The sequence below is a fragment of the Bombus vancouverensis genome, chromosome 15 (assembly GCF_051014615.1).
Source record: "Bombus vancouverensis nearcticus chromosome 15, iyBomVanc1_principal, whole genome shotgun sequence".
Classification (NCBI taxonomy): Eukaryota; Metazoa; Arthropoda; class Insecta; order Hymenoptera; family Apidae; genus Bombus; species Bombus vancouverensis.
In genome coordinates this window covers 5,248,355-5,265,646 of record NC_134925.1, presented here as the reverse complement: position 1 = coordinate 5,265,646, position 17,292 = coordinate 5,248,355, and the positions used below count along the sequence as shown (strand labels likewise).

The 17,292-nt window shown below is 31.5% G+C and overlaps 5 protein-coding genes across 14 annotated transcripts; 4 read left to right on the top strand and 1 right to left on the bottom strand.

The window, feature by feature from the left end:
- Window positions 1-985: 985 nt before the first annotated feature.
- On the top strand, window positions 986-6,895 carry Sfxn2 (sideroflexin 2). Of its 8 annotated transcripts, none has more exons than XM_033335103.2 (10): window positions 1,016-1,097; window positions 1,257-1,358; window positions 2,485-2,663; window positions 4,496-4,666; window positions 5,016-5,214; window positions 5,346-5,471; window positions 5,545-5,611; window positions 5,683-5,782; window positions 5,901-5,948; window positions 6,152-6,895. In XM_033335103.2, the coding sequence occupies exons 3-10, from the start codon at window positions 2,509-2,511 to the stop codon at window positions 6,264-6,266; spliced, it is 981 nt and encodes a 326-aa protein (XP_033190994.1). In that variant the 5' UTR covers window positions 1,016-1,097; window positions 1,257-1,358; window positions 2,485-2,508; the 3' UTR covers window positions 6,267-6,895. The 8 variants fall into 8 exon arrangements, with proteins under 8 accessions (XP_033190992.1, XP_033190994.1, XP_033190993.1 ...); XM_076624979.1 differs by lacking the exons at window positions 1,016-1,097; window positions 1,257-1,358 and adding exons at window positions 2,210-2,286; window positions 3,673-3,745; XM_033335101.2 differs by lacking the exon at window positions 1,257-1,358 and having other exon boundaries at window positions 986-1,097.
- LOC117157225 (anaphase-promoting complex subunit CDC26) lies at window positions 6,892-8,327 on the bottom strand. 2 transcript variants are annotated; one of them, XM_076624984.1, is made up of 2 exons: window positions 8,196-8,327; window positions 6,892-7,369 (listed from the first exon to the last, which is right to left on the bottom strand). In XM_076624984.1, the coding sequence occupies exon 2, from the start codon at window positions 7,225-7,227 to the stop codon at window positions 7,006-7,008; it is 222 nt and encodes a 73-aa protein (XP_076481099.1). In that variant the 5' UTR covers window positions 7,228-7,369; window positions 8,196-8,327; the 3' UTR covers window positions 6,892-7,005. The 2 variants fall into 2 exon arrangements, with proteins under 2 accessions (XP_076481099.1, XP_033190997.1); XM_033335106.2 differs by having other exon boundaries at window positions 8,111-8,208.
- Ing3 (inhibitor of growth family, member 3) lies at window positions 8,025-10,843 on the top strand. 2 transcript variants are annotated; one of them, XM_033335095.2, is made up of 6 exons: window positions 8,025-8,165; window positions 8,607-8,678; window positions 8,749-9,111; window positions 9,185-9,605; window positions 9,689-9,884; window positions 9,983-10,843. In XM_033335095.2, exons 1-6 carry the CDS (start codon window positions 8,138-8,140, stop codon window positions 10,097-10,099), a joined length of 1,197 nt encoding a protein of 398 aa, XP_033190986.1. In that variant the 5' UTR covers window positions 8,025-8,137; the 3' UTR covers window positions 10,100-10,843. The 2 variants fall into 2 exon arrangements, with proteins under 2 accessions (XP_033190986.1, XP_033190987.1); XM_033335096.2 differs by lacking the exon at window positions 8,025-8,165 and adding an exon at window positions 8,258-8,394.
- A 690-nt stretch (window positions 10,844-11,533) lies between these two features.
- Window positions 11,534-13,575, top strand: LOC117157222 (inactive CLIP domain-containing serine protease A3). The gene is made up of 6 exons (XM_033335098.2): window positions 11,534-11,789; window positions 12,166-12,254; window positions 12,340-12,578; window positions 12,706-12,936; window positions 13,014-13,215; window positions 13,356-13,575. Exons 1-6 carry the CDS (start codon window positions 11,549-11,551, stop codon window positions 13,521-13,523), a joined length of 1,170 nt encoding a protein of 389 aa, XP_033190989.1. The 5' UTR covers window positions 11,534-11,548; the 3' UTR covers window positions 13,524-13,575.
- A 390-nt stretch (window positions 13,576-13,965) lies between these two features.
- On the top strand, window positions 13,966-17,194 carry ohgt (E3 ubiquitin ligase component cereblon). Its single transcript, XM_033335313.2, has 7 exons — window positions 13,966-14,171; window positions 14,475-14,590; window positions 14,717-15,046; window positions 15,246-15,498; window positions 15,595-15,740; window positions 15,824-16,020; window positions 16,106-17,194. The coding sequence occupies exons 1-7, from the start codon at window positions 14,129-14,131 to the stop codon at window positions 16,239-16,241; spliced, it is 1,221 nt and encodes a 406-aa protein (XP_033191204.1). The 5' UTR covers window positions 13,966-14,128; the 3' UTR covers window positions 16,242-17,194.
- The last annotated feature ends 98 nt before the right edge of the window (window positions 17,195-17,292 follow it).

Sequence of the window (17,292 nt, the reverse complement as noted above, 5' to 3'; positions counted from 1 at the left end):
AGACATTATATTAAATGCAAAGTAATTAGTCAAATAACATTTAAAGGTAGTTGACTAAATTGAGGTAAACGATTGCAATTAACATACACATTCACGAATCATTATTTAACGTAATAAATGTGGAAACATAGTGATACTACCCGAAATTATAACATCGATTCTATCACAGTTATAACATAACTTTTACACTTTCAATATGCACGTGAATTCAAGTGCAAATTCGCAAAATTTATTTAAATATAAATTAATATTTTGAAAACATGCCCGTTTTACATAAGAAACACAGTATAGAATGCAATAATATTTAAATTATATGTACATCAAGAACGATTGTATGGACATACATATATGTATTATAATTTATAATGTACATTTATAAAGCGTTCCTCCTCTTTTGTATGTGTGTCAACGGAAATTAAATTCTGCGAAGTACAGTTATTGCATTCAAAATAACTGAAAAAAGTAAGCTTCGATTTTATTGTTGTTGCCATATCGGCAAGCAGCCTGGAATAAATTGGCAGATGATTACGTCACCTTCGAATTCAATTGTAATATCTTATTTCTTGTTATTAATATAAAATTATTTATCGTGTCATTATTAAATAATTTGTGAAAAGCAGATTAATTAATATTATATATAACATATACATTAATCGAATTTTATTTACACATTATATCCAAAAATGTCAAAATAATTTGAACATAGTCTATATCAAAAATCAGCTTAATCAAATTTTATGTAAAAATTTGATCTTATAAGGTAGGCTGTTACTTGTATTAAAACAGTAGATTCTAATGTTGAAGCAAGCAACAAAAACTAAAAAAGGAGAATTGTTAGAAATTATCGATCCTTTCAATATTCAATAAAGATAGACAGACAACGACCCATGAGGAAGAAAAGGAAGAATCATTCAAACGGAGCGAATGGTACGATGATAATAACAATAATAAAGACAGCGGCGTCCGGGAAGGGACAAGCGCAGGGGCGTAGCAAGGTAGCTGGCGCTGGTGTAGGGTACCAATCAGCTGGCGTGCGCGGTGTTACGGTAGACAGCAGAACAGAACAGGCTCTCTGGAAGTGACATACGTTTTCACGGGTAAGCGAACAAAAAATTGGCTGCCACTTATATGCGTTACATAATATGCGGTCGTGCACGTGTAGTTTGACATAGTGCGGCCGAAGGTGAAAATACACACGAACATTCGGCTATTTTGCTACGTCGTTCTTGAATGAAAATGTGCCTGTATTTAAACAGAAAGTGGGTTGTTCTTCAACTGCCAGCCTGTCTTGTCGAGAATGGTCGATAATTGACCAGAACCGAGATACCCTGCTCGAGAACATTCGAAAATGCAAACACGCAAGTATCTTGCCATGACGTCATACAAATGAAAGACGATAAAATATAGCCTGAATATGGGAGACAAAACAAACACATCCCTAGACTTACATACTAAACTACGTATGATCAATACACGTTACACTGTACGTAGTGACTTAGGTTATGCCGTACGCCGTATACCGTATTTTCGTGGACGCAGGGCCCGCGAAGATAAGGATACGCGCATGCAAGTTCGGCTATCGAACTTTACCGACTGAAACCGGGTGTCTTACATACTTAACAATAATATATCGATTGATGGATCGAATTTGGCATTGTCTGTTAATTTTCTATTATAATTCATATAGTCTGCGTTTGCCTTTTAGATTCTCGCTCGTACATTGAATGGTATGTTCGGTGTCACAGTGTCAAATAATCGATACGTACGCCTTCTCTGTTTGCAAACGATCTTTCGAACGTTTTGCACCATATACCATTAAAGCATAAAACATTTAATGTGACAATCTCGGTACGATATTAACATTCAGTGGTTTTTGTGCGTCCTTGTTATTTCGTTAGATAACACTATAGATAAAATTTGTATTTACAAAGCAACGACAAAGTGATCTTACTAATGCATTGGTTGCACTGTGTACGAATTATATCTTTTATTTTTATTATATTCGTAATATTATATTCGATATTATTTCACATATAATTTTAACTTATTTGAGTTTCCTCTACCTACTTTTGCCAACATAACGAATTACTACAAATTCGAAATTTAAAGTATATTCTTATCAGTGGAAGAGTAAGACGATAAAATGTCTTCTAATCTCTAGACCGAATGTTTCATAAATTTAACATATTCTCAAAAACAAACAATTCACAACCTACCCACGAAACAGTTAACTTGAAAGTACACCATTCGGTAAACAACGATTCTAGAGTTCACCGTGAATATTTTGTAAATACATAATAACAATATTTCTACATATTACACAATGACCATAAGTCATTGGTAAACCTGTCTCTATACATACTATATTAACGGACTTCATCAACTTCTTCGTTTCAACCGGTCCTTTCTGCTTTTTGATATCGTTTGCTAAAATATGCTTTAAATGTCAGTTTAATAGATTGCATTTCACGTTTATTGACAAAGATTGAGATCGCAGTACCCTCAAAGATGGGGGAGGAGAGACTGGACGTCGACCAACCTCTATGGGATCTTAGCACCTTCGTAGGCAGATGGAAGCATTTCTTGTGGCAAACTGATTTCCGCACTTGTACCGTTGGTGATTCCCAGTTGCTAGCAGCAAAGAAACTATGCGAAGACTATAAGTGAGTATGAGCAATCGGTTTAGTTTTGCTTGGCCACTAGCCAATCTATTGGACTATTACATAAACGTAAAACTTATAGAAAACAAATGATTTGTTACGTATGAGCGCAAAACGTTTACGTAGATTAATACACATTTTAATTTATATATCAGAAATTTTAATATATTATGTATGATGAAGTGGGTACGACAATTAAGGACACTTCAATGTTATTTATATTTTTCTAAGGTAATAATAATTAAACAATAAAAGTGTGTGAGTTGTAATAATAGCGAAATATGTTTCTACATATTATATTATATTGTATTACTTGCTCGTTATCAGTCGAACAAGAAGATATTAAATTATTCGATATTACTTTGTAAAAACTCTTATAAAAAATATTTTCTTGACATTAATCTTGTTTTATGATTGACAGAATGTGATTTGAAGTATGTGATACAAGAATCGCGTCTTTTCATGGCGTCTTTATCGTGCTCGAAGAAACATTATTGCATAACGAGCGTTATCGATAAATGCAGTTTACTATGTTAAGTATTTCAAGGATAAAACGATATAATTATGTTCTAACAAAATCGTTACTTATAAATAAAGATCGCATTAACAATCACAGTTATTATAATTAAAAATATTTCACTAAGTATCTTTTATGTTTAAAATATATCCATTTTAAATTCTCATAGTATATTTATAAAAAGCAAATAGAGTCATTTTAATCTATAACTTAATTGTTCAAGAAAATAATTGGAAAGAATTAAAAGCGATTATCATTCTATAAATATAGCATTCTATTTAAACTTTAAATATAGAGAGCTGACCTTGAAACTCCTTTCACGCCCCCGCATTCCCTTTTCTCTCCGTGGAATTTTAACAGCCTTTTTCAACCCCATATACGAGTGTGTATTTTATTTCATAGTCCAGTTTAATTGCATGAATTTTCTCAATCGTACTTCTAGTGTATAAAATAAATTAAAACATACGCTATGTAAGGAATAAAACGCAACAATAGTTTTTCAGATGCAATTCGACCATCTTTCCTTGCATGTTTTGCTCGATTTCTCTAATGAAGGATTACGATGCAGGTGATTACGTACATGTAATTTATATAATATAAGTAACCATGGCACGGATGAAAGAACGATTTTATGGGAAACGGAAGTCATAAGGATCTTGCATCGAATCAGATTTTTATTTTAATCCCGTAGCAGGTGATCGAAAGATTTACATTCTATTACGTATCATATTGAAGAAAAAAGGAAATAAAAACCTATCGGTCACTGCAGGCATTGCAAATATTCTCCACGGCATCTTTACATTCCTTTTCTTCATGAATTGATAGTGTCAGTTGGTCAATTGTGTAATGTATTAGCCGATTGTAAAACTAGTAAAATAATCTTTTTGGAGGAAAAGAAGACAATAAATCAAGCCTGTGTACAAAATTGTAGATTTTCAGACAAAAAATTTATCGATAATTGTACCAAAAAAGAAAATAATATTTGAACATTTTTAAAAGTGAAATACTAGGGAGGAAAATACATAGTTAGGAACATATTTTCAATAATTTTAATCTAAATTAAGATTTCAGAAAGAATATTTCATGTGAATGTGCATATTTCCTGTAACTTGAAGAAATTTCTCTGTCATCTTTCTGAATCGTTCCTTAAACACGCTCTATCTAATTGTTTAGAGTGATACTATTCCTTCATTTGTATTTCTTGCAAATTTTTCGATACATGTAGCTATTATCAGAATTTTTAACATAAATTTTCACGTATCCTTATAACTCGCTGTTTTTGAGTCTACGAAAAATCAATAGTCTGTTTATCCCTTAGACTTGGGAAGGAGCCAGCTGGTACAACCCGGGAGCAAATCATCTATGCTAAGAAGCTTTACGAGTCAGCCTTTCATCCCGACACCGGTGACCTGCAGAATGTCTTCGGTAGAATGTCCTTTCAAGTGCCAGGCGGAATGCTTATCACTGGTGCTATGCTTCAGTTTTACAAGTAAATTGTCCCTTTGCATATTGTCCACCTTAAACTATGCCACTGTAAACAAGATAACATTCTCGAAACGCAAGAAATTTAAAAATTCATTCAATAGCAATTTGTTTTCAAAGATAATTTTCTAAAAATGAAACAATGGAATATGGAAAAATTCTGTATTAATATGGCTCTTGAGATTAATTTTACGAAAATACTAATTAATCGTTTTTTGTAATAGATTTAATTCCAAGTAGCAGAAATATCCTTGATTTTCGATTGAAAGATGTAACTATTTTGTTGACTTTGTAGAATTTATTTTATATAAGCATTTTATACGAAAAAGACTGTTCATTCACAACAATTGTTGCAGAACAACCACAGCTGTGGTTTTTTGGCAATGGGTGAACCAGTCGTTCAACGCGTTCGTTAACTATACGAACAGAAATGCCAACAGTCCTACGACCGTGTCTCAATTAGGACTGGCATACGTCAGTGCTACCTCAGCGGCCATGATAACGGCTATAGGATTCAAGTCCTTTTGGGCAAAACGGGCAAGCACCCTTATGGCGGTAAAATGTTTAATTCCTGAAAACTCAAATTAATACTTTCGTAACAAATTGACTTCAAAATGATTCTGTGTCACAAAGCTATCCTTTTAATTATTTGATTAAGTATAATATTTGGAAGTTTAACTATTTAGCGCTACGTGCCGTTCGCTGCCGTGGCAGCTGCAAATTGCGTGAATATTCCCCTGATGCGGCAGAACGAAATCACTAATGGAATCGACATCAGTGACGAGAATGGCAATAAGTTGACCAAGTCAAAAGTAGGTTGCATTCGACGTTCGTTATAGAATAAAGTGTACCACTGAAGAGAAGTAAATACATGATCCATTTCAGTTCGCCGCAGTTAAAGGTATCAGCCAAGTAGTCATCTCGAGAATTGTTATGTGTGCACCTGGCATGTGTAAGTATAAAATGTAGAGCACGAGATCAAACGCGTGCTAACTTAATGAAACACAAATTTATATGGTTCAGTGATTCTACCACCCATGATGGAAAGACTAGAAAAATATGCTTGGATGCAGAAGATCAAATTTTTGCACGCACCTATACAAGTTATGTTGGTCGGTTGTTTGTAAGTATTTTTTAAACATATATTTTTTAAATTTTAGATTACTGTAACATTATTAGTCGACTACAGTGGTTTAAAGGTTGGACGTTCATAGAAAAAAAAATACTCATTAATATTTCAGTCTGACGTTTATGGTTCCTACGGCATGTGCGTTATTCCCTCAAAACTGGTGAGCTTTTATAAATTTTATACATATATATTTTATCAAACGAACAATACAATTCTTCTACATTGAAAATCAATCAATGTTTACCACTTTTTGCGCTGAATATTTATATATTGACCCAAAAATTAACATATATAAATAATAACCAATACATATTTTGTGTAAACATACATAATTTTTATGTATACTTTGTATATATTTCATAGCTCAATTAAATCTTGTGATTTGGAACGCTGGGAGCCTGAAAATTACGAACTGTTGAAGAAGAATTGTAAAAGCAGAGATATACCCAAATACTTATACTTCAACAAAGGTTTATAATTCATAGAGAACGTAGTCGTGATAAAAAATCATCGAGGACGCTCTTTTTTATCACCCTTAGGGGATAAGCGAGCTAATTAATAATGGAATTGAAATTTTCCCATAGAATAATGTCGGGAATATTTTTAGTTTTCTGCTGGTTCAGAGGGTGAAAAGAGCTTGTTTCGAGGAGAACAATAAATACGACAATATTGCATTTCAAATAATTCTTGTTCTATATAGCAATACATTTTATTTGTAAATTTCATAATATACATGCTAAATCAGTGCATTTTATTATTCATCGTGTATGTTGATCGGTATCCTCTCGTGATAGGAATAACAATAGAATCGCTAACATGTAATTACCTTTTGTACACGAGACATTTCAGACAGCAATAATCTATTTCTACTAAACGCTCAATCATCTTGCTTTAATTAAACTAGGTAAACAAACATATGTATTTGTTAATGACTTAAATGGCGATATCATAATATTACACATTGTATTGTTGAACCTCTGTGTCATAGATCTTAAAACAACTGTCGATGTTCTATTGTTACTACCTCCTTCAACTGTTATACGTTATAAAAGAAAACGCTGCCATGTATATTTTAGTAATATTACAATAAACACTTTGGAAACTGAATTTCAATGGATTTATTTTATTTCATGATGGACTACAGTCAATTACATGGTAATATTGGAACAAACATAAAAAATAATATAATCCAGAATACATAAGTATTATATAAAAAGCTATAAATTTGGCCGACAATGTGTAGTTTGAGCTTGTTGCGGCATATAACCGATGCGTTCTTGAATTTCACTTTGCGGGATTTTACCACCCCAGGGGGGAGGATTGAATGTTGTAGATGGTCTTTCTGATTCTTTCTTAGCTTCGAGAGCTTTCCTCATCGCCTCATATTCTTGCAGATCGTCTAGTCGTAAGTCGATTCTCGTCGGACTGCGCCGTATCATTTTACGAAGGAAAAGTTCAACGCACCTTTCTTTTAGTATAAAAAGATCTTATAATACGTCGATCAATATGCAGGGAATATTGTTAATAAAGACCAAGAGAAAGAATCCTAACTTTCTTTAATCCTTAATACTACACAATCGTCTGCAACATATTTATAAAACAATGTTTTATTTTTAAATATTCTTATTCTGCTTTAAATCCTTGATTTTTATCAGAAGTGCTTCAAATTTTTATAGATTCGAGAACAAATCCCTGCCTAGGGTTTTAATCTTATAGATATAAGATTGATTAAATTTTATATCATATGGATTTAAGAAATAACAAATCTTTTTACATATCATATATTATGTGTGCAATACATACAGAATACATTTATATCCATTATGCAACTAATAAGTATATATTATTAAGAGTTAGAGATATAAGATTTAAGAAATGAAATAAATGTAATGATAATATTTATTTGATAAATGAAAATATTAATGTCTGAATTGATAGAAATATTTGACTAAAAAATAAGAATGTAAAATATTTCGCACGGGGCACAGAACCATGTAAAGTCACCCCTGAAAGTTACGTTAAGATGGCGGATTACAAGGAATAGATAACTGGCCAGTAATAATTCCGAAATAAATAACACTTTTAAGAATGCACTAATTACTGGACCATTTATATTCGCGAAAATGACATTTTTTCTACGATATTTCGTACGAATCGTCCATAGATTCGCATCATTTACAGAACTAGCGTGAAAATGTGGGTACAACAAGGGATTTGGCCGCCGTAAACACGCTTCTGATCGAGTGCTACAATTTTCGTTGATTTTGTCACGGCGGCAAGCACTCCCCTTTAGTAAATTGTAAATAATTGTAAATTAAGCACCAGGTAACGAAGCGCCAGCAGAAAAGGATGCTTTACTTGGAAGATTATGTTGAAAGTACGTAAAAACGAGGCATGCTCTGCTTACCCAGCTTCTGAAGAAAGTTACTAATCTTTCCAAATATACTCTCTCGCACAAACATCAGAAGCGTTTCTTAAAGCGAATATTTTAGTAGATATTGTATTATCACATGTAATCATTTAAATGCTGGCTTTTATTTTATTATCGAGTTAAATACCTCATTATATGAGCAATTTATTGATATACCATTCTTTGTAAGTTTAAGGTTAGTTGTATGTTTTCTAAATAGTGTGTAGCTTCTCTACTCTACCTAATATATTTTGGAGTTAAACTGTAACTTGTAATATTTCCTGTGAATAGAATGCGAACATTGTAATTATTATATTAATTAGATAAATGTCATTTATTCTTAAGTAATTAATCTTTTTTATGTTGGTTTTGTTTGGTTATGTTAACCTTCTTCTTTTACGGTTCCAGTGATCGAGCACCTACCACAAGAATTAAGAGACCGGTTCACAGAAATGAGAGAAATGGACTTAGGTGTACAGAGTATGTACACATTATTATGGACTATATTTATTATTTATGAATCATATTAATAATTGTTCAATTATTGCAGATTCAATGGATAGTTTAGAAAAAAAAGTAAAGATTTTTTTTGCAAATGCAAAAAAGATGAAACCTAGTGAAAAGGAAGCAGAATATGAAGCTATTAGAAGAGAATATTATAAAACTTTAGAGGATGCAGATGAGAAGGTGCATTTAGCTAATCAGATGTATGACTTAGTAGATAGATATTTGAGAAGATTAGACCAGGAATTGCACAAATTTAAAATGGAGCTGGAAGCAGATAATAAAGGTATCACAGAAATACTGGAGAAAAGGTCATTGGAGCTAGATCAACCACCTACGAATAGTAGTCAAAAAGAGAATCGATATAGCTTTACAACATCCAGTAGGTCACGAGACAATCATAGTCATTGTAAGTATTCCCTTGCTTCAATTAAATTTTATTCAATATGAAAAATACTTTAGACTAATAAAAATTTTTATAGCTCGAGCAGAAAAAAGGAGAGATTCAAATGCATCTTCTACATCAATAGAAAAACGCTTAGCTATAGAAAAAATTTCTCCAAGTCTTCCTGAATCGCGACCAGCTTCTGCAAATTCAGGACCAATTATCGCCGCTACTAGCGTGCCATCTACTCCTACAGCAATCGCGAATTCTGTTGGTTCTGTGAGTTATAATCTCGGTCACATAGGAGCTGGTGGAAATGCTATAGCAGCTGCAGCATCACAAGCAATTGCTGCGACGCAACAAATGCAACACGGCAGACGTACTGCCAGCTTAAAAGCTAGTTATGAAGCCATTAACACTGGAGGTGTACATGCAGCCGAATTTAGTAGAGAATTAGCTGGCGCTGCTCAGACTGCCATTGCAGCTATACAGCAAGAAACAACTAAAAAGCATAAAAAGTATGCATCTGCTAGAAGACCTCTGTACCCTTTGTGAAAATTTTCGCGTGTTTGCTTTGAATGAATATTATTACTCATTTTAGAAAAGTAACTGCTGTCCCAAGTTCGAGTGTAGTTGCTGCCTCTGTTCAGCAACCTGTATCACCTCCAGTTATAACTACAAATACACAAGTTGTAGATTCAGATAATCCAGATTGGACTTATGATCCAAATGAACCAAGATATTGTATATGTAACCAAGTATCTTATGGGGATATGGTTGCCTGTGACAATTCAGATGTAAGCTAACCTTTTTTCCTTATATATATTTCCGTATGAGTCAAGTAAGAATATTTATATTTATTAAACATTTATTTTTTCTCATTATCTTTTTATAGTGTCCTTTTGAATGGTTTCACTATCCATGTGTGGGTATCACTGCACCTCCAAAAGGAAAATGGTACTGTCCTCAATGTACATCTTCTATGAAGAGACGTGGAGGTCGGAAAAACTGATCGTACTATAACCAGTGCAAATATAATGAGAAAAAATTGATACTACCTCTTAGGCATTGTCCGTCAAGTACCAACTTAGTTAGGAAGCTATTAATTCTGATTTTATATCAATTTTTAAATATGTTTAAAGTTTAAGTCTTGATCTTATCTGGTCTTGATCTTGTCCCAGGAAACTTAAAGTTCTGTCTGTGAAGCAAAAAAAAGCAGCTTTTTTTACTGCATTTTATAGACATAACGGGAGGATCAGACGGTGCAAAAAGTGGGCCTCGAACAAATTTCGTTTTACGAGAAGATTTTTCGCATAAAAGCATTGCAAATATTTCTTAATACTTTTTGCACCATTCTATACCACGACCATATTAGATAGTTTCTACGAATTTACATTGAAAAGTAACCTTTTCCTCTGGTAATACGTAATACGATTCATTGACTGAAACACCAGAGGCGATTTTCACTGTGAATTTTTCGAAATTTTTGTTTTTAGTTTACGCAATGTCAAACAATCTTCGTATATTTACGTCCTCGTGTTAGTTCAGACGTGTTTAGTATCTCGCTGAATTGACAACTAGGCGAGCAATAACATTTTAAGTGTTCTACGCTTTGAGAAAGAAATAAACAAGAGAGTGAGAGAGCGAGAGAGCGAAAGATAGAGAGAGAGAGAGAGAACCGATAACAAATTGTGAGAATACTACTTTCGAAATGTAGCAACTTGATGTATAAATAAAGCGACCGATGCAAGATTTATCATTTGTATTACTATCATTCATAAAGATGTTTCTTTCGAGTTTCTCTCATTATTACAATTAATATTCCTCATTTAGATATGCCCCATCCTAAAATTACTCTCGTATTATGAAAATAGTTTATTGAGTCATTGGAACATTTCATTTTTAAAATAATTCAAGTATCTTATTGTTTCTGATCTGATTAACCACGAGTTAACTGCAAGGACATATTTAACTTATTGAAATATTCTATCCTTCAAAAAGGGTGTCGCTATTAAAATAACTGTAATTATCACGATTTAACGTTATAAAAAGGGAAATATGCTTGTTAGTCATATGTGATTCATAGTTGACAATTCCTTATGGCAATTTGTAGCACATTTAAAATATTGTTGACATCAAAATATAAAAAGAAGGAAACTGAGGCAAAAAAACAGTATAATTATGATGTGACTCATGACATTACTACCGGGCACCGGGAACCCGTAATTATTGACCTTCTTTATTTCAGAGCATGTCTAACCTTGCTTTTCGTTCCACTTCGAACATTTTACTACGTATAAAAATTGAATAACATTACAACATCTGTGTCATACATAAATGAAGACATAATCATGATCGGAAGTAATTTACGCCAAATTATTTAGCAATTTACGCGCAAAGGACTCCACTATCTGTGAAAGGTCGCACATTATTTTCGTTCCGAAAGAATGTACGAGTTAATATGCTTCTGCAAAATGCGTTGCAAGGTATCCTGGTTGTATATAAATCAACGGAGGCTCGCCAGTTTGAAATCTTGTTCTTTTTCAACTCTGCGCGCTCTTGTAAAGTACAGGAAATTATTTTGCAACATTCAATTATGTCTTATATACTATTTGCAGTTTTCTTCGTTACGGGCATTCTAAGGGACTGTGCTCTGGCACAGGATACGATTACTTTTGGCAGTAATGCAGTTGTGTCATCAAGTATGAGTATAAGAAGAATTTTAAACAAACTTGAGGAATTTAAATCTTTTTTGGCCCTTCTCGCTTTCAGAAAAATACTTCAGTTTTTGAAGACTGGAAATTTCTTTGAAATCTAATTCCGATTGCATTATTATTCCGTAAAACTTTTCTAAATAAAGGATGGTGTATTAACTATATTTTCAAACATAAAATATTTGCTAAAAATAAGATGTATTCTATTTCTATCGATAAAATATTACCGAAACATGATTTTGGTCGCTTTTGAATTTATTTTTGAATGTGAATTTTAAAATTTCTAGAGAAATTATATTTTACTGTAGAAAAAATGTATTTAAGTTAAATATTCGGTTATAAGTTATTAAATTTTATATTTAAGCTTACAGTGACACAGGTTATTCGTGCTGTGTTCCAAAGGACAACTGCCCATATTCCAATACGGGAATCGATATTCGAATTGTTAATGGAGTATGTATGAATAATGTATTTAATAGTTTAATGATTAAAGATGTCATTTTCTCAAAAAATACATCGTCTTAATTTTAATTTTTAGAATTCGAATTGTCCCGCTGGCCAAGTGTGTTGTTGCTCGCCTTCTTCGGGAAACTTGGTCGACTCTAGTTGCGGTGTCAGAAAAATTCCAGTGTCTGCACATCCTCAAGGTCAAGCCAGTTACGGAGCATATCCCTGGCAAGCTGCACTTTTAACGACTAACGACGTTTATGTTGGTTCGGGTGTACTTATTACTCCAAACCATGTGTTAACTGTCGCCCACAAAGTAGCATCTTACACGTAATTTATACTTTATTTTAATTCCAAAAAATATTGGTATTTTTATTCCCTTTTGTGTCTTTTATATATTATTTTTCAATAAAAGAAATTTAATATTTCAAATAAAAATAAATATACTTTTCTATAGAAATGGTGGACTTAAAGTGAGACTAGGAGAATGGGATGAACAGTCCACCAGTGAGACTTATCCATATCAAGAATATTCAATTAAACAAATATCTATACACTCTCAATTCAATTCTGCTAATCTTCAAAATGATGTAGCAGTAATAACTTTAAATAGTACTGTTCCAATTTCAAGCAGTCCTAATATAAACACTGCATGTCTTCCTACAGGAATACCTGCAACTTCTACAAGGTATGCAGAAAATCTATATTTAATATTGAGTTTTATTTAATCATAATAACTTTATATGCTCCATATTTTTCTTTAAGATGTTGGGTGTCAGGCTGGGGGAAGGATGCATTTGGTACAAATGGCAAATATCAAAGTATAACAAAAGAAGTAGATGTACCAATTGTTGATCAATCAATCTGTGAAAATGCTTTAAGGCAAACTAGGCTTGGACGTTCCTTTATGTTGAATAAAAATAGTTTCATATGTGCAGGGGGGGAACAAGGAAAAGATGCATGCACAGTAAGTTATTAACGTGTTAAGATCAGATTTTAGTAACAAATATTAAATAATATTATTGATATCATTTAGCTCATGTTTTTAACAAGTATTTAATTTGTTAATTCGCTTGGAAATACTTATTTTGATTAAAATTCTTCTAGGGTGATGGTGGTTCACCATTAGTATGTCAATTTGGTAACAACCAATGGCAAGTTGTTGGAATAGTTGCATGGGGTATTGGTTGTGCAACTAGTAATATTCCTGGTGTATATGTCAATGTGTATAATTATATTCCATGGATTACACAACAAATAACTCAGAGCAAATGATTATACAAAATATAATAAATGTCTTACAAATTGACAACCGTTTTTTGTAAAATATGTTTTTTTGTAAATTATTTATATTACAATTGTATTGTCATATTTTTCTATGATATTTGTATAACTTTTACAAATTTTTGTTTTTTCTAATAATACTTCATAATGTAGTTGCATAAATTTATTCATTTAAATATATTTGTATATGAATTACTAAATATATTACTGCGCAGAAAATATTATATGCAATATTATCGTATATTTTCCCTGAAATAATTGACGAAGTACATATTTAACACTTTAAATTTTACATGTAAGATAAACTTAATGCACGTTTTATAAATAAAGCAATTTTGTATTTTGAAAACATAATTATTTTGCCGATAAGGTAATTAAAAATCGAAATGTATTTAATATGACTTAAGTGATAAGAAAACAACGTATAGATTTACATTCTAAATGATGCTTGATTCATGAAAACTGTAAAGTGTATTTTATGTAAATACATAAATTGATGATAGAGGGCTTATCGTGTTTGACGTTTGTGAGAGGAAAAGTACTGATTGTTTACAATTTTACTAGATCTCAAAAGTTCAGAGGAATAGGTAGATGACATGGATGCCAATGCAGACGATGACGGAACACACAGCGAATTAGGTATATCTTTTTACATGGCGCACATTTAAATATATTAAATTATCCTTTAAACAATTACAGGTTATGTAGTGAGATTTCCACATATTGTTCCAAAATGCAGAGATTCTTTCTTATCAATTACTTATAAAATTATGCGTCTTAAATTTTTACAATTTTACATACACGTTATTTTTCTACTTCTGATACTTTCATATCATTATACTCTCGTATTATCCTTATAAATTACCAAGTTTTTTGTATGCATACATATATGCCTTCATACATAAAGAAACACAAGAAAAGAATAAAATATTTGTATTACAGAATATCCAGAAAATAGACAAAATAATGTCGAAGAGGATCATTCAGAAGAAAATACAGATGAAACATCTATATCTACTGAAAGTACTTTTGACTTGACATTACCAGCAACACATTCTGTAAATTTTCAATATATGTTTCCAAATTTATATTAAATATTTGTTTTTAATTTTTTATGTAATTTAGACAGAAAGATATTATTTGAGTTGTGTTTGGAATGTTATAATATAAATGTATTTAATTAGTATTTAGGGCATAATTTAGAAGAACTTAGAGGGAGGACAATATTAGATGATGGACTTTACGTTAACTTGCCATTATTAGTGAAACAATCTGTCATGTTATTTCCTGGACAAACATTACCAATGACAGTATTTGATACACAAACCATTGATATGATAAGAACTTGCATTGAAAATGACAGGACATTAGGTGTTGTATGTTTGGGATATGATAAAATGGTACCAATAGGCACAACTGCTGAAATTTATGAATGTATGTATGATCCTGATCAAGGTTTTCGTTTGAAAGCTAAAGGCAGGCAAAGATTTAAGATTCTCAGAGTTATAATTCAGGTAAGTTTTAAAATAAATCATCATATATGTAATATAGTAATTGTCAAAGTAATAATATATGTTAATGAATTATTTATTATATATGTAAATTTCCTTTGTTCTTCTATACATTCATGACTCCTATAACAAGGGAATTTGCTTGTAAAATCAGGTATTTCTGAAAAAAAAACGATTAATATATTTACTTCTATATATGTAGGGATATGATAAAATATCAGCCCGTGTACAAGTTTTACCAGAAATAACGCTTGGGCCACCATTCTTAGACGAACGTATAGCCTCGTTAGATCATATACGAATACATCCGAAAAATGAGGAAGATTTTAAGAAACAAGAAAAAGTAGAAAATTTAGATGCTGTAGTAACCCCTTGGCCTGCTTGGGTATACCGACAATATGATCCTTTAAGACTTTCGTTAAAAATACGACAACGTTTACAATTTATCGAAAGCAGTATGTACTAGTACTATACATGATTCTTATACAATATCCTGTAATTTTAATGTTGTTTGTACATCATTTTAACTTAAAATTATTGATTGATTACAGAAGGAAGTAGTATACCAGAAGATCCATCAGACTTATCATTCTGGGTTGCCCAAAATTTGTTACTAGATGATAATGAGCGAATCGTTTTATTAAATTACGATTGCGCAATTTCAAGACTACAAAGAGAAATGAAATATCTAGTAGAAGTATATAAAATTAACAATTTCTATTAAATCTTTCTAAATACAATTATCTTAAATCTTTAAGATTAATAGATCATATTTTATAGGATAAAGAGTTTGTTTGTTGTAATTGCGATTCTTACATTGGAAGACAATCACATATGTTTCCAATGAGTAAAGAAGGTCCACAGGGTACATATTGTAACCCTTCTGGTATTATACATGAAACTGTAACTTTATATCAGGCGCAAGGCCTTGCCCTAAGTGATAATCCACCGTCAATAAATTATACATGGTTTCCAGGGTAAGAATTATTTCTTCATATATTTTATTCTATTCTTTCATACTTTACATTAAATTACTTTAGATGTGGATTTATTTCATGATAGATACGCCTGGACTGTCGCAACGTGTAGAAATTGTGGTGATCATATGGGATGGAGGTTTACAGCAGTTAAAAATAATTTAAGACCTAGGGCATTTTGGGGATTGATACGTAAAAGTTTGAAAAATAAAGAAAAATGAGCAAATCAAAAATTCAATAAATACCTTAGACCGAAAGGTTCGTTAGTTTGGAAAATCTGGTGCAAATTCCCATAGTTTTTTAGTGTTATATGACTATGTGCAATGTTTATACTACCTTTGTGTTTAGCGTTTGTGCTGTTGTGACCTTTCACTAGTGATAATATTAATTTTTCCAGTATCAAAGAAAACTATATAACATATTGGAATAGTTATTTACCATGAATTGCCAATCAACTGACGTACAGTATAAACAAATTTTAACAACTGTGTGTACATAGAATTTAATTTCATAGCTACTTATAGCTATATATAAGCATGAGTTATGAGATTGATATAAAACTGCATTAATTTTTACATGATTGTATTTCATATTTATATTATATTTAAAACGTAAATTAAATGGATCAATCAATATAAAAAAAAATATATATCAACTATTATTTTTGTAAGAGCAGTTTATTCTGCTTCATATGCTTTTAATCAGTGTCTGGATAACATACAATTCTCAACTTAAATTTTTTATTTAACTAGTCACTATGAGACATATACATCTATCTTCAATATCAGTATAGTAATATGATAAGAATTTGTCAACGTACCTTGCCTAATAAATTTGCAAATCGGAGGTTGCTGACATTTAATAGTAATTAGATACAAATTTTTTACGATTTTTATGTTGTCACTTAACACGATGAAGTAGCGATAAATTCATGAAAGATTGAAATAGTATTGATTTTTCTTATTGGTGTGTAATATTTACATGTTTTCCTTTTCACATTATTATTTAGGAATGCACGTATAATTGCAAAATGAGTTTAACTTTATGCCATTATTGTACTGAACTACAATAATTATATACAAGCTATGATCAAAGATATAATACATGTTACTGGAATATGCTATTTTGTTATTTGTATATCAGAATTTAATAAATGTGAATTTAACGTGAAAAACGTTATTTACAAATTGCTTGATCTTTTATTACTTAGAAAAAAATATTTTGAATGGGTTTAGACACACAAGGGAAGATGAAATTGAAGGTGAGTATATA